General features: G+C 49.6%; 1 protein-coding gene across 2 annotated transcripts in view; it reads right to left on the reverse strand.

Moving 5' to 3' along the window:
• The window catches only part of MAPKAP1 (MAPK associated protein 1), a 928,195-nt gene that overhangs the window by 196,874 nt on the left and 714,965 nt on the right, over positions 1 to 16,356 (reverse strand). For both annotated transcript variants that reach the window (XM_086924702.1, XM_086924701.1), the window contains one exon: positions 12,788 to 12,895. In XM_086924702.1, coding sequence (XP_086780828.1) covers positions 12,788 to 12,895 — 108 coding nt within the window. The remainder of the gene's footprint in view (positions 1 to 12,787; positions 12,896 to 16,356) is intronic.

Consider the following 16,356-nt stretch of genomic DNA (forward strand, 5'->3'; position numbering starts at 1 on the left):
TCTTCAGGAATGGCAATTGTGATGTCTGGTGCGGAGGAAGTTATTGAACGCGGCGGCGGGTCTGGTGTACTGTGTACAATGTGACCTGTAATGGAAGGTGGCCTATGGCCCGCATGTACTGCGCGCAGTGTCATTGGAAGCGGCGGTGGGTCTGGTGTACTGTGGCTAATGGGACCTGTAATGGAATGTGGCGTATGGTCCGCATTTACTGTACGCAGTGTCATTCGAAGCGGCGGTGGGTCTGGTGTACTGTGTTCAATGGGACCTTTAATGGAATGTGGCATATGGCCCGCATGTACTGCGCGCAGTGCAATTGGTAGTGGCGGTGGGTCTGGTGTACTGTGTCCAATGGGACCTGTAATGGAATGTGACCTATGGTCCTCGTGTACTGCGCCCAGTGTTACTGGATGCGGCGGGTCTGGTGTACTGTGTACAATGAGACCTGTGATGGAATGTGGCGTATGGTCCGCATCTGCAGCGCGCAGTGTCATTGGAAGCAGTGCTGGGTCTGAAGTACTGTGTACAATGGGACCTGTAATGGAATGTGGTGTATGGTCCGCATGCACTGAGTGCAGTGTCACTGGAAGCGGCGGTGGGTCTGCTGTACTGTGTACAGAGGGACCTGTAATGGAATGCGGCCTATGGTCCTCATGTACCGCGCGCTGTGTCATTGGAAGCGGCGGCGGGTCTGGTGTACTGTGTACAGAGGGACCTGTGTTGGAATGTGGTGTATGTCCGCATGTACTGCGCGCAGTGTCATTGGAAGCGGCGGATCTGGTGTACTGTGTACAATGTGACCTGTAATGGAATGTGGCCTATCGTCCTCATGTACCGCGCGCAGTGTCTTTAGAAGCGGCGGCAGGTCTGGTGTACTGTGTACAATGTGACCTGTAATGGAATGTGGCCTATCGTCCTCATGTACCGCGCGCAGAGTCTTTGGAAGCGGCGGCGGGTCTGGTGTACTGTGTACAATGTGACCTGTAATGGAAGGTGGCCTATGGTCCGCATGTACTGCGCGCAGTATCTTTGGAAGCGGCGGCGGGTCTGGTGTACTGTGTACAATGTGACCTGTAATGGAAGGTGGCCTATGGTCCTCTTGTACTGCGCCCAGTGTCATTGGAAGCGGCGGTGGGTCTGGTGTACTGTGTACAATGTGACCTGTAATGGAATGTGGCCTATGGTCCTCATGTACTGCGCGCAGTGTCACTGGAAGCGGCGGCGGGTCTGGTGTACTGTGTACAATGTGACCTGTAATGGAATGTGGCCTATGGTCCTCATGTACTGCGCGCAGTGTCATTGGAAGCGGCGGCGGGTCTGCTGTACTGTGTACAATGTGACCTGTAATGGAAGGTGGCCTATGGTCCTCATGTACTGCGCGCAGTGTCATTGGAAGCGGCGGCGGGTCTGCTGTAATGTGTACAATGTGACCTGTAATGGAAGGTGGCCTATTGTCCTCATGTACTGCGCGCAGTGTCATTGGAAGCGGCGGCGGGTCTGGTGTACTGTGTACAGAGGGACCTGTAATGGAATGTGGTGTATGGTCCTCATGTACCGCGCGCAGTGTCATTGGAAGCGGCGGCGGGTCTGGTGTACTGTGTACAGAGGGACCTGTAATGGAAGGTGGCCTATGGTCCGCATGTACTGCGCGCAGTATCTTTGGAAGCGGCGGCGGGTCTGGTGTACTGTGGACAATGTGACCTGTAATGGAAGGTGGCCTATGGTCCTCTTGTACTGCGCCCAGTGTCATTGGAAGCGGCGGTGGGTCTGGTGTACTGTGTACAATGTGACCTGTAATGGAATGTGACCCATGGTCTGCATGTACTGCGCGCAGTGTCATTGGAAGCGGCGGCGGGTCTGGTGTACTGTGTACAATGTGACCTGTAATGGAATGTGGCCTATGGTCCTCATGTACCGTGCGCAGTGTCATTGGAAGCGGCGGCGGGTCTGGTGTACTGTGTACAGAGGGACCTGTAATGGAATGTGGTGTATGGTCCTCATGTACCGCGCGCAGTGTCATTGGAAGCGGCGGCGGGTCTGGTGTACTGTGTACAATGGGACCTGTAATGGAATGTGGCCTATGGTCCTCATGTACCGCACGCAGTGTCATTGGAAGCGGCGGCGGATCTGGTGTACTGTGTACAGAGGGACCTGTAATGGAAGGTGGCCTATGGTCCGCGTGTACTGCGCGCAGTGTCATTGGAAGCGGCGGCGGGTCTGGTGCACCGTGTACAGAGGGACCTGTAATGGAATGTGGCGTATGGTCTGCATGTACTGAGTGCAGTGTCATTGGAAGCGGCGGTGGGTCTGCTGTACTGTGTACAATGGGACCTGTAATGGAATGTGGCGTATGATCCGCATGTACCGCGCGCAGTGTCATTGGAAGCGGCGGCGGGTCTGGTGTACTGTGTCCAATGGGACCTGTAATGGAATGTGGCGTATGGTCCTCATGTACTGCGCGCAGTGTCATTGGAAGCGGCGGTGGGTCTGCTGTACTGTGTACAATGTGACCTGTAATGGAATGTGGCCTATGGTCCTCATGTACTGCGCGCGGTGTCATTGGAAGTGGTGGCAGGTCTGGTGTACTGTGTAGTATGGGACCTGTATTGGGGATCGGCCATACTGTATACATGGATTGCTGACGTACGGTGGGGAGAGGCCGTTTGACTCTGATGTGCATCTGTACTATAGTTTTTCCAGCCGGATTGGTGCTGGCGCGCGCCTGCTGGTCCATCTGTACTGAGCATAGCGTCATTCGTTGAGATGTTTGATGCACAATGGGGCGGGGAGCAATCAGTCTGTCTGCTTTGTGCACACTGTTGACGCTACTGGTCTCACTTTACTATGTACAGTGTGATGTGTGATGGACAGAGGTAGTCCTACCGACTGAACACCGCCTTGTGTGAGTGACGCAGTTGGACCGGCCTCAACGTGAGGTGGGATATTCACATACGTCACTAAATTGTGTAGTATTGATTGAAGAAATATTTAGAAAGAAGCTTAAATGAAGAGTTTATTCTGCTCAGGAGAGAAACAGCGACATCAGGCAGAAACAGTGGTAAACTGCCAAACAACCAACATTCTACCAGAAAGCATAGAATGATCATAAAGCAGGGTTCTACCTAGAGGTGCCTAGAAGGCACAACACAGAGAATACTACATTATCCTCTTTTCTACTAAACAAAAGATGGAAAACAAAGATAGATAGAAAATAGAAAAGAAAAGGAAACACGGGCAAGTAAGAAAAGCAAAGCAGCAAAATAAAGAACAAGAACACTACAGAGGAAAAACACAGAATGCACAAAGTTATCTGAACCTGGCAGGAATCTTACAGACTCAGACTCCTGCGAAGCTCAGGCACAAAGGTTACATCGATATTACTATCATTACCATTATTTGAAACAGAACTAGAACTTGACAAAAGGTTATTAGAGACAGCATCGTCCCCACCAACCTTAACAACTTTGCAAATGTTCCACCAATTCTTGTTATTTACCCGCACTGCATTTCCACAAACCTTATCAACCACTAAAGGCTCGGAGAATTTGCTCCTACCCTTGGTGACATGAACGGGATTCTTGATGCGAACAACATCACCAGCACAAATATTATGTGGGACAGTTTTTTTCCTTTCATCAAAATAAACTTTTTGCTTAGCTTGAGCTTCAGTAACATTGTCCCTCACAAAACCATCAATGCCATCCATCACATTCGTCTTCACCCATTTTAACATTCAACCGGGACAAATTTTCGTAGATGGTTTTCTACCCCTTAAAAGTTCAAAAGGAGAAACCCCAGTTGAAGAATGCGCAGTGGTACGGTTAAACCATAACATTGAACGCACAGCATTCTCAACCACACACTTGCTAGCAATAGCCCACTGCACACAGTTATTAAGCACGCGATTCATCCTTTCAACAAGGCCATTAGCCTGGGGGTGATAGAAAGAACTCTTCTTATGAGTAACACCACCCTGTTTAAGAAAACATTCAAACTCAGAACTAATGAACTGTACACCATTGTCCGTCATGACAACCGAAGGAAAACCCTCTCTCAGGAATATATCTTTCAAAAAAAGAATAATATTAGCAGAGGAAGGTTCGCTGATAAAACGAATCTCAGGCCATTTGGAGTAATAATCAATGGCAACAATAGCAAAACGAGAAGAAGAAGGTAAGAGATTGAAAGGACCAACTAAATCAACACCAATCCTCTCCCACGCTCTCTCCGGAAATTGAATAGGTTCCAAAGGGGGTGTCCTTACCTTGATACTTTTGTCAGAAGACTTGCAAATAACACAATTATCAACCAAAGTATCAACACAGACATCCATTTGCGACCACCAAAACACATCCCTCAACCTACGTTTCATGAAAGTTTTCCCTAAATGACCTCCATGTGCACCATCAACAAGAAGTTTCCTCAAAATCTCAGGAGGAATAAGCCTTCCACACCGCAAAAGAATACCATCCTCAACAGTGAGCTCATCAGCAATCTTAACAAAGGTCTGGAAATGTCCAGAAACATTCTTTTCTTTTGGCCAACCGGATTTCAGGTAATTAACAACTTGAACAAGTACCTCATCCTTTAACAACTCCCTTTTCCACTCAACTTCATTAACAGCACACATTCCCTCAAGATCTAAAGCAGCAACAAAACAATCCTCTAGATCATGGGTACTCACAAACTTTCTCTAGGGGGCCAAATTTACAGTGTGGTTTATGTCCGAGGGCCGCACTGGTGGAGGCGGGGTCAGTGGGGAAGGGGCGGGGCTAGAGCAACAAGAAAAAAACTGTGACCATGAGGTTGATCACAGGTCCCCGCAGCGGACACCTTCGTCCACTGAGCCACCAGACCCGGCATACACACATCTCTCTCTCTCGTTCTTTCTCTCCCTCACTCTCTCACCCTCCCTCTCTCTCCCTCTGTCTCTCTGTCTCCATCTGTCTCCCTCACTCTGACTGTATCGCTCCCTCTCTCCCTCTGTCTCACTCCCTCTCTCCCTCTGTCTCACTCTTTCTCTCCCTCTGTCTTGCTCACTCCCTCTCTCCCTCTGTCTCACTCACTCTGAATGTCTCACTCTCCATATCTCCCTCTCCATCTCTGTCTACCTCTCCATCTCTGTCTTCCTCTCCCTCACTCTGTTTCCCTCTCCCTCAGTTTTCCTCTCCCTCACTCTGTTTACCTCTCCCTCAGTTTCCCTCTCTCACACTCTGTTTCCCTCTCCCTCAGTTTTCCTCTCCCTCACTCTGTTTCCCTCTCCCTCAGTTTCCCTCTCTCTCACTCTGTTTCCCTCTCCCTCAGTTTCCCTCTCTCTCACTCTGTTTCCCTCTCCCTCAGTTTCCCTCTCCCTCACTCTGTTTCCCTCTCCCGCAGTTTCCCTCTCCCTCACTCTGTTTCCCTCTCCCTCCTTCCCTCTGTCTCCCTCTCTCCTTCCTTCCCTCTGTCTCCCTCTCTCTTTCCCTCTCCCTCCTTCCCTTTCCCTCCTTCCCTTTCCCTCGGTCTCCCTCTCTCTCCCTCCCTCACTCTGTCTCCCTCCCTCACTCTGTCTCCCTCCCTCACTCACTCTGTCTCCCTCCCTCACTCTGTCTCCCTCCCTCACTCTTAGCAGGTTCCCTCGCTCTTATCGGGCTCCCTCACTCTTAGCGGGTTTCCTCACTCTTAGCGGGCTCCCTCACTCTTAGCGGGCTCCCTCACTCTTGGCGGGCTCCCTTACTCTCCTTCCCTCTCACTCCTTCCCTCTCCCTCCTTCCCTCACTCTCTCCTTCCCTCACTCTCTCCCTCCCTCACTCTCTCCCTCCCTCACTCTCTCCCTATTTGCTCTCTCCTTCCCTCGCTCTCTCCTTCCCTCGCCCTCCCTCTCCCCTCGCCCTCCCTCTCTCCTCGCCCTCCCTCTCTCCTTCCCTCACTCTCTCTCTCCTTCCTTCCCTCACTCTCTCATCCCTCACTCTCTCCTCCCTCACTCTCCTCCCTCGCTCTCCTCCCTCGCTCTCCCTCCCTTCCTTCACTCCCTCTCCCTCCCTCCCTCTCCCTCGCTCTCCCTCGCTCTCCCTCCCTCGCTCTCCCTCCCTCGCTCTCCTTCCCTATCACTCTCCTTCCCACTCCCTCCTTCCCTCACTCTCTCCTTCCCTCACTCTCCTTCCTTCTCCCTCCTTCACTCTCCCTCCCTCTCTCCTTCGCTCCCTCTCTCCTTCCCTCCCCCTCTCCTTCCCTCCCTCTCTCCTTCCCTCACTCACTCTCTCCTCTCCTCGCCCTCCCTCTCCCTCGCCCTCACTCTCTCCTTCCCTCGCTCTCTCCTTCCCTCATTCTCCTGCCCTCTCCCTCCCTCACTCTCCTTCCCTCACTCTCTCCTTCCCTCACTCTCTCCTTCCCTTGCTCTCTCTCCCTCTCCCTCGTCCTCCCTCTCCCTCGTCTTCACTCTCTCCTTCCCTCGCTCTACCTCTCCCTCGCCCTCACTCTCCTGCCCTCACTCTCCCTCCCTCACTCTCCTTCCCTCACTCTCTCCTTCCCTTGCTCTCCCTCCCTCTCACTCTCCCTCTCCCTCGTCCTCACTCACTCTCTCCTTCCCTCGCTCTACCTCTCCCTCGCCCTCACTCTCCTGCCATCACTCTCCTGCCATCACTCTCCTGCCATCACTCTCCTGCCATCACTCTCCCTCGCCCTCACTCTCCTGCCATCACTCTCCTGCCATCACTCTCCTACCATCACTCTCCTGCCATCACTCTCCCTCACTCTCCTTCCCTCCCTGTCTCCCTCCCTCCACCTTGCCCGTGTGTGCCCGGGCTGAGACAGCTTCTGGGCAGGCACACCCACAAACACAGCCTCCCCGGAGCACTTCACACGTCTTCAAAAGACACTTCGTATGTTAATGAGGCTTTGTCACCTCTTAGCCACCCTGCAGCCCCACTCTGACTACGAAGGGAATCGCCCCCCACAGAGCAGTAGTCTGAGTCGCGCTGCCGCAGGGGTTTTTGCTGACACTGTAAAAAAAAAAAAAAAATTAAACACGGGTACATGTCTGCAAGGTCCGTGGGCCGCCAGGGAAGGCTTGCCGGGCCGCCCCTGGCCCGCGGGCCGTACTATGAGTACCCGTGCTCTAGATCATCTTCCTTTTCAAAATCAGAGTCACTGCCAGCAATGGGAAAACGTGAAAAATAATCTGCCCTAACATTCTTCGATCCAGGCAAATAAATGATGTCAAAATCGTACTGAAGTAACTTCGTCGACAACCTAGCAATCCTAGGAGTATGTTCCTTAATCTTCTCCCCAGACAAAATAGAGACTAAAGGATTATAGTCCGTACGAATCACGAAATGACTACCCCAAAGAAAAGGGTTGAACTTCCTGACCGCCCACCAGCAAGCTAAAAGCTCTTTCTCAATGACAGAGAAATTCACCTCAGCTCCACGCAACACTGTCGAAGCATATGCAGTAGTATTGTCAATTTGGCCATTCCTTTGAGTAAGCACAGCCCCAAGACCAAAACCACTCGCATCCACAGTCACAACGCATTCTTTATTTGGATCGAAAGGTTTAAGAACACTGTTACCCACTAACTGTAATTTTATTCATTGGAAAATTTCTTGACAGTTCTTATCCCAAATAAATGGCACATTCTTCTTTAACATGTTTGTGAGAGGTTGAACTTTAGATGCATAATCTTTGATAAATCTGGAGTAAAATTCACTGAGCCCAATGAAAGACTTCAAACCAGATTTATCGACAGGGGGAGAAGCATCTACAATGGCTTTCACCAAACCAGGCCGTGGTTCCACTCCATCATGTGAGACCACATGTCCAAGAAAGTCCATTTTTTCCTTTAGGAAAACACATTTCTCACTTTTAAGAACAATACCTTTATCTTGCATGATTTCTAAAACTTGATTCAAAGAATTATCATGATCCTCTTTGTTCTCGTCAAAAATCAAAACATCATCCTGGAAAACAATTACTCCAGGGGTATCTTTAAATATTTGACTCAGTCTTTGGAAGACTGCTGCCGCCGACGCGAGGCCGAACGGCATCCTGCAGTATTGAAAACTCCCGAAAGGAGAGACAAAAGCAGTCAAATCTCTAGAGGATTGACTCAACACCACCTGGTGGTAAGCGGAAGCTAAATCCAACTTTGTGAACCACCTTGCACCTCTATTAAGAGACAACAAATCTGTAATTTTTGGCAAGGGGTGTGAATCAATCCAGATGTTTTTATTGAGACTGCACAAATCCACACAGACGCGCAAATCACCATTCCTTTTCCTGGCGACAACAAGAGGAGACAACCACAAGGACGACTCCATAGGTTCTATGACCCCTTTCTTGCACAACTCACTCAAATCCTTTTCCAAACTATCTCTTACGCTGAAAGGGACACTCCTGACCTTGTGTTTAACAGGGATAGCCCCGTCTTTCACTCTTATCTCGTGGTTAAAACCTTTAATCATTCCAAGACTGTTCCCAAAAACAGCAGGAAACTTGAAAATTAATTGCTCAATATAGTCATTTGACTCCACGACTGCTAACTTTTCAATATAGTCACAAGATTCTGCGATACTAACCTGTTCTTTAGTACCGGGTCTTAGGATCATCTTAAACAACCCCTGGTGGAACCACCCCAAAATGTTTAACCCCTTTATAGAAACATATATTTTTCCAAAAATGTTCCTACCCCTGAACTGAATGATATCTTTAAAAAACCCAAGAAGAGCTATCCTACGTCCTTCATAAGAAACGGGAGCTCTATCAGGTGGCAGGAGCTTCCTTTCAGGCCAAGTTTCATCAAACAATTCTTGGGTGATCATTGTTACTTTAGCGCCTGAATCTACTAACAAGGAAATAACTTTGTCACCAACACCGAAATCTTCATAAGGGTCAACACACTCTGAAGGATCCCCAGTGATGACACCATCATCCCGTACCACCACAACCATGTCCCCAAGGTCGTCTTGGATACTGTTGATAGGATCCGAGTCTCTTCCTGTACTTTCATAATATTCTGTGACATTTCCTACCACATTTACATTGCTCTGTCCCAGAGATTTATTGGTGAAGGTAGAGTTTCCCTGTTTTGAAACTTGACAAATTTTCGCAAAATGACGAAATTTTCCGCAATTCCGACAGGTGGAGTTCCTGGCAGGACAAAATTTGTTGTTCTTGTTATGTGAAGGATTACCACATCTATAACAAATGTCACTCCTAGAAAAAGCATTTCTCTCAAAACGTTGAGAACTGGGAAAATTGTTTTTCTCGAAACGCTGTTGACCAAAAGCCGATTTATTATCCTTGTTCTCTCTAGTCCAATTCCTATAAAGTGTATTTTTTTGTAAATATTTCACCATTACTCTTGAAGGGAAATTGAAAAAGATTTTAAAATCGTTTCCAGAAGGTGCCGAAAGCAGTGAGTAACGCCCAGAATCTCAACACTCCTGTGTCACACTCATCTTTACACGAGCTCACAGCTGAGGCGCTGCACCAGACTGTCAGCCTCTGTAGTGAGTAACATCCAGAGTCTCAACACTCCTGTCTCACACTCATCTTTACACAAACTCACAGCCGAGGTGCTGCGCCAGACTGTCAGCCTCTGTAGTGAGTAACACCCAGAATCTCAACACTCATGTGTCACACTCATCTTCATACAAGGTCGCAGCTGAGGCGTTGCACCGGACTGTTAGCCTCTGTAGTGAGTAACAACTAGAATCTCAACACTCCTGTGTCACACTCATCTTTACACGAGGTCACAGCCAAGGCGTTTGCGCCAGACTGTCAGCCTCTGTAGTGAGTAACGTCCAGAGTCTCAACACTCCTGTCTCACACATCTTTACACGAGGTCACAGCCGAGGCGTTGCACCACTGTCAGCCTCTGTAGTGAGTAACGTCCAGAGTCTCAACACTCCTGTGTCATACTCATCTTTACACGAGGTCACAGCCGAGGCGTTGCATCGGACTGTTAGCCTCTGTAGTGAGTAACATCCAGAATCTCAACACTCCTGTCTCACCCGCATCTTTACATGAGGTCACAGCCGAGGCTTTTGCGCCAGACTGTCAGCCTCTGTAGTGAGTAACGTCCAGAGTCTCAACACTCCTGTCTCACACTCATCTTTACACGAGGTCACAGCCGAGGCATTGCACCGGACTGTCAGCCTCTGTAGTGAGTAACATCTAGAATCTCAACACTCCTCTGTCACACTCATCTTTACACGAGGTCACAGCCGAGGCATTGCACCGGACTGTCAGCCTCTGTAGTGAGTAACATCTAGAATCTCAACACTCCTCTATCACACTCATCTTTACACGAGGTCACAGCCGAGGCGTTGCATCGGACTGTTAGCCTCTGTAGCGAGTAACATCTAGAATCTCAACACTCTTCTGTCAACTCATCTTTACACGAGGTCACAGCCGAGGCGTTGCATCGGACTGTCAGCCTCTGCAGTGAGTAACACCCAGAGTCTCAACACTCCAGTCTCACCCTCATCTTTACACGAGGTCACAGCCAAGGCGTTGCATCGGACTGTTAGCCTCTGTAGTGAGTAACACCCAGAATCTCAACACTCCTGTCTCACCCTCATCTTTACACGAGGTCACAGCCGAGGCGTTGCACCACTGTCAGCCTCTGTAGTGAGTAACACCCAGAATCTCAACACTCCTGTGTCACACTCCTCTTTACACGAGGTCACAGCCGAGGCGTTGCATCGGACTGTTAGCCTCTGTAGTGAGTAACATCTAGAATCTCAACACTCCTGTCTCACCCGCATCTTTACACGAGGTCACAGCCGAGGCGTTGCATCGGACTGTTAGCCTCTGTAGTGAGTAACGTCCAGAATCTCAACACTCCTGTCTCACCCGCATCTTTACACGAGGTCACAGCCGAGGCGTTGCACCACTGTCAGCCTCTGTAGTGAGTAACATCCAAAGTCTCAACACTCCTGTCTCACACTCATCTTTACACGAGGTCACAGCCGAGGCGTTGCATCGGACTGTTAGCCTCTGTAGTGAGTAACGTCCAGAGTCTCAACACTCCTGTGTCACACTCATCTTTACATGAGGTCACAGCCGAGGCGTTGCATCGGACTGTTAGCCTCTGTAGTGAGTAACATCCAGAATCTCAACACTCCTGTCTCACCCGCATCTTTACATGAGGTCACAGCCGAGGCTTTTGCGCCAGACTGTCAGCCTCTGTAGTGAGTAACGTCCAGAGTCTCAACACTCTGTCTCACACTCATCTTTACACGAGGTCACAGCCGAGGCATTGCACCGGACTGTCAGCCTCTGTAGTGAGTAACATCTAGAATCTCAACACTCCTCTGTCACACTCATCTTTACACGAGGTCACAGCCGAGGCGTTGCATCGGACTGTTAGACTCTGTAGCGAGTAACATCTAGAATCTCAACACTCTTCTGTCAACTCATCTTTACACGAGGTCACAGCCGAGGCGTTGCATCGGACTGTCAGCCTCTGCAGTGAGTAACACCCAGAGTCTCAACACTCCAGTCTCACCCTCATCTTTACACGAGGTCACAGCCAAGGCGTTGCATCGGACTGTTAGCCTCTGTAGTGAGTAACACCCAGAATCTCAACACTCCTGTCTCACCCTCATCTTTACACGAGGTCACAGCCGAGGCGTTGCACCACTGTCAGCCTCTGTAGTGAGTAACACCCAGAATCTCGACACTCCTGTGTCACACTCCTCTTTACACGAGGTCACAGCCGAGGCGTTGCATCGGACTGTTAGCCTCTGTAGTGAGTAACATCTAGAATCTCAACACTCCTGTCTCACCCGCATCTTTACACGAGGTCACAGCCGAGGCGTTGCATCGGACTGTTAGCCTCTGTAGTGAGTAACGTCCAGAATCTCAACACTCCTGTCTCACCCTCATCTTTACACGAGGTCAAAGCCGAGGCGTTGCACCGGACTGTCAGCCTCTGTAGTGAGTAACACCCAGAATCTCAACACTCCTGTCTCACCCTCATCTTTACACGAGGTCACAGCCGAGGCGTTGCACCACTGTCAGCCTCTGTAGTGAGTAACACCCAGAATCTTAACACTCCTGTGTCACACTCCTCTTTACACGAGGTCACAGCCGAGGCGTTGCATCGGACTGTTAGCCTCTGTAGTGAGTAACACCCAGAATCTCAACACTCCTGTCTCACCCGCATCTTTACACGAGGTCACAGCCGAGGCGTTGCACCACTGTTAGCCTCTGTAGTGAGTAACGTCCAGAATCTCAACACTCCTGTGTCACACTCCTCTTTACACGAGGTCACAGCCGAGGCGTTGCATCGGACTGTTAGCCTCTGTAGTGAGTAACATCTAGAATCTCAACACTCCTGTCTCACCCGCATCTTTACACGAGGTCACAGCCGAGGCGTTGCACCACTGTTAGCCTCTGTAGTGAGTAACGTCCAGAATCTCAACACTCCTGTCTCACCCGCATCTTTACAAGAGGTCACAGCCGAGGCGTTTGCGCCAGACTGTCAGCCTCTGTAGTGAGTAACGTTTAGAATCTCAACACTCCTGTCTCACCCGCATCTTTACACGAGGTCACAGCTGAGGCGTTGCACCGGACCTGTCAGCACCTTGCAGAAAACATGTTTTCTTTTCATAAGAAATACTTTTTTACTGTTTACCACAGGCCTGAAATAAATCTTTTCTCGCGGGGAAGTTCTTCTGGAAGGTGCTGAGCAGAGCCGGGGAGGCTGCTCCGGCTGCACTCGCCTCACCAGACGGGATTTGCGCCAAAAATGGAAGCGGCTGAAGCGTTAACAATGCATTAGGAAAAGTGAAAAGAAACGTACTGTTCTCGCGGACCAGGCAGAACTCCAGCGTGCCCTGGCTCTCCAGCGTGCCGTCCAGGTCCACGGGGACGTTGGGCTGCGCCTGCTTCTCCAGCCGGTACTGCGGGCCTGCGGAGAGAAGGACAGGGGGTTGAGAGGGGTTCAATCAGAGGCCCAGGGCCCCCGCCTTCGAGAGGGCCCCTGATAGAGCCAGCTCATATCAGCAGAGTCTTGTCCTGATAGGCTTGAATCATTCTTAAGCAGATTGTTTTAAACACCGTTTTCCTTCAATTTTTTTTTTTTTTTTTTAATTTCTTTTTATTGTTGCATCATACGGATCATCAGTACAAGCATCATGGTATCACGAATTTATTTTTAATGTGGTGATGTGTGATAATCAATTACAGACGCTTTCCAGCAAAATATTGTTTATGTTTTATGCAACATCCATAACAAAGTTATTTTTTAGAACAAAACATCTCACATATGAGAAATGGTAGGGTGTCACAGAGATTATTTGCAGTAATATAAGTGAGCAGCTTCTATGTCACAATCTTAAAAACACAAGTCAATATACTTGAATATTAGATGAAAACACATTAAGAATTTGGCCACAGTGCTTGAGAACTGTCAATAAACTAGCCAAAGAGGGCATGAAAAAGCTGGAATCGAATCCTAAATCCAAAGCTGTTTCGAATAGGGGGCCACAAAATACATTTGGCCAAGCAGGGCCTCACGCTTTGCCAAAGATTAAGGGCCCCCCCCATCAGTGTTAAAGGCCACACTTTCACATTAGCCAACCTATTCTTGCGAGGCCCCCTGGCCCAGCTGATCATATTACATCATGAACTTGCTGGCGTGGTGACATTCCTGGGGGTGCAGGGGTGGGGGAAGGTACAAACTGAATGGGGGACAGCACACCAGCTGGGCCAGCAATTATCTCGGCTCAGTGTCAGAGGCAGGCAGCGCCTCAGTTAAGTATCAGTCATTCTAGGCCCTTTGTTTCCAGGGGAAGGCGGACACAGGTAAGAGGAGGTGGGTGAAGGGGGCAGCCATATCAACTTGTTTTTGACCTTTCTTTGTGTATAAACTGTGTGTTGTGGGAAGTGTGTCCTTACTGTTTCATGGCCCAGGGGAGGGGGCCCCTTCCTGGGCCTTGTAGTAATTATACAGTGCCAGGGTTGGATTGGGAAGGGAGTTATTCGGCTGGTGCGAGAGGCCCAGTCCCTGAGGCTTAAGTGGGCCGTTTTTTCCCCTCATTTATGTTGAGGCTAGCTCTGCTGCTGTGAACTCGAGAGGCTTTAGCAGCTTCTTCCACTGCCCATTTTCATATAAATAATTTGTTTTTCGATTTGTCCTTGAACAGCAAAAGAACTGAATGGTTTTTGGGATTAATTTAATATTAAATGTTCAATCTTGGTGCTTCAGGTAAAGCAAGCATTTGCAATGCAATAGGTCTCGCATTTAAGCACGTTTGAGCTATTGACATTGTAAATGACAATGCCTTTTTATTTATATTTTGGTTTTTTAAACATAAATAAAAGGCATAGTCGTTTGCAATGCTAACAGCTTAAATTCGCGCAAATGGGAGACCTATTGCATTGTGAATGCTTGTTTCCTTCTGGCACTCCGAGCGCCTAAATTCACGCAAATGTGGGACCTATTGCATTGTGAATGCTTGTTTCCTTCTGGCACTCCGAGCGCCGCAGAAGGGAAGTAAAACTACAGGTCCCAGAACGCACATGTGTGAGGTAACTATAGAGCTCTAAGTATCTGCTTGATGCCTGCCCACTAAGTCTAGTTAAGCATATTAGTTACACCGAGAGCCAATGATAGCACCGTCCACCTTTGGAGCTGAAATCATCCATAACAATTACTCAGTGAGAATTATCATGGCATACTCATCCTCCTGTGTAACCTTTGACCCACAGTGTGTCCGCCTTGCATGACATCTGGCACAGCAAGTGAGAGACCAACTTCACCTCTCTATTAATTTTTGAACTTCCAAAGACTCTTAGGGGCAGATTTATGATAACTGGCGCATCCCCAGGGATGCGCCAGTTATTTTGCGCCGCAGCTCTGCCACCCATGGTGCGTCGCATTAACAATGCGGCCCACCATTGTGCAAAAACGGCACAGATGCGTGACGCATCTGTGCCGTAAAGGTGGTGCATTGCTGGAGTTGCGTCGCAAGCGTGACGCAGCTCCAGCAAGGCTCGGGGGTGCGCTATCTGTCCAATGCTGCCTCAAGCCTTACGCCTGCTTCAAGCAGGCGCAGGGTTTTGACGCAGCATTGGCCTGTAAGTGACTGAGTGAAATCTTATAGATTTCCCTCAGCCACTTTTGCGAGGCGCACCTGCCCCGGAACGCCCACCCTGCGCCGGAACGCCCACATGTGGCGCAGGGCTTTACAATGTGACGCATCTGCCTAGATGCGTCACGTTGTAAATTGGTCGTAGGGATGCGCCACGTTTACGCCGCAGTTGCGTGACACAAACGTGGCGCATTACCAACATAAATGTGCCCCTTATTTTGCAGTCATATTTAAGTATTATGTCCCTTGTGGTTCTCGCTGAGTCATGGATTAGGAGCCTGTGGTCCCAGACCAGTTATCTGATCTGCATAAATGAGCTTTGCCTGAGGATTTCTGTCCGTAATTTAAAAAGAAAGAAGTCTGACAATACCATCTGCATGTATGTATTAAGCGGGTATATCGCTCCTTGGTACGGGGCCTATCCTTTCACCAAAAACACACGATGTAGCATGCAGCCTTTCAATAAAAGAGACATAAATAAACACACCCAGCCAGCAGTGGTCTGCCGTAGTTTATTTATTTATTTATTTATTTAACGACTTGTAGAGCGCCTGGTGACCCGAAGGCATCCCCGCTTTATAGCTGGCAGAATAGTTTCGAAGAGCAGAGCAGAGAGTGCTTAATTTGTAACAACATAAGTGCAAGGGCTGTCATCAGGCGGTCACTGCAGCTTTCACCACACATTGCCCTCGCAACGCTGCCAATTTTAGTAACAACACAGCTACTAGCCATCACACTACTGCAAGCGCGATAATTTGAACTATTTCAGGCCTCCAAGGCTGTAAGAATGGCTTGGCTGGCAGGTACGCCTGGCTGGTCTGGCTTGTCAGCGTACCGACCAATCACAATGCTGCCATTGCAGCCTTGAGATTGGCTTAGGGGAGGGAGGCTTCCTGTTCTGTTCCTGTTGCAGGAGAGCAGGTCAGGAGTAGAGATGACGCGAGACCTGGGAAGGTAAGTTTATTTTATTTTTAAATTACGCCCCCGCGTGCAAACACCTGCGTGACCCCCCACTCGCGCATCCGTCCGGCCGCGATTGGATGTTACATGTAAATTCAAGGGGCCTCACATCTTTCCTTTCGCCCGGGGCCCCAGAAGTTCTAGGACCGGCCCTGTGGCCCAGGGCCCCCAAACTCTTTAAGTTGTACCTGGGTTTACTGCACGGAAACACGAGCACAGGCTGCTCCTGGGGGCTGAGTGACCAGCAGCGGCCCGGGGTGCTGTACGACCACCGAAAGGGCAGCCATTGTGACAGAAGAGCGCCCATCCTGATCTA

This window comes from Lissotriton vulgaris, chromosome 5 (genome assembly GCF_964263255.1).
Source record: "Lissotriton vulgaris chromosome 5, aLisVul1.2, whole genome shotgun sequence".
Taxonomy (NCBI): Eukaryota; Metazoa; Chordata; class Amphibia; order Caudata; family Salamandridae; genus Lissotriton; species Lissotriton vulgaris.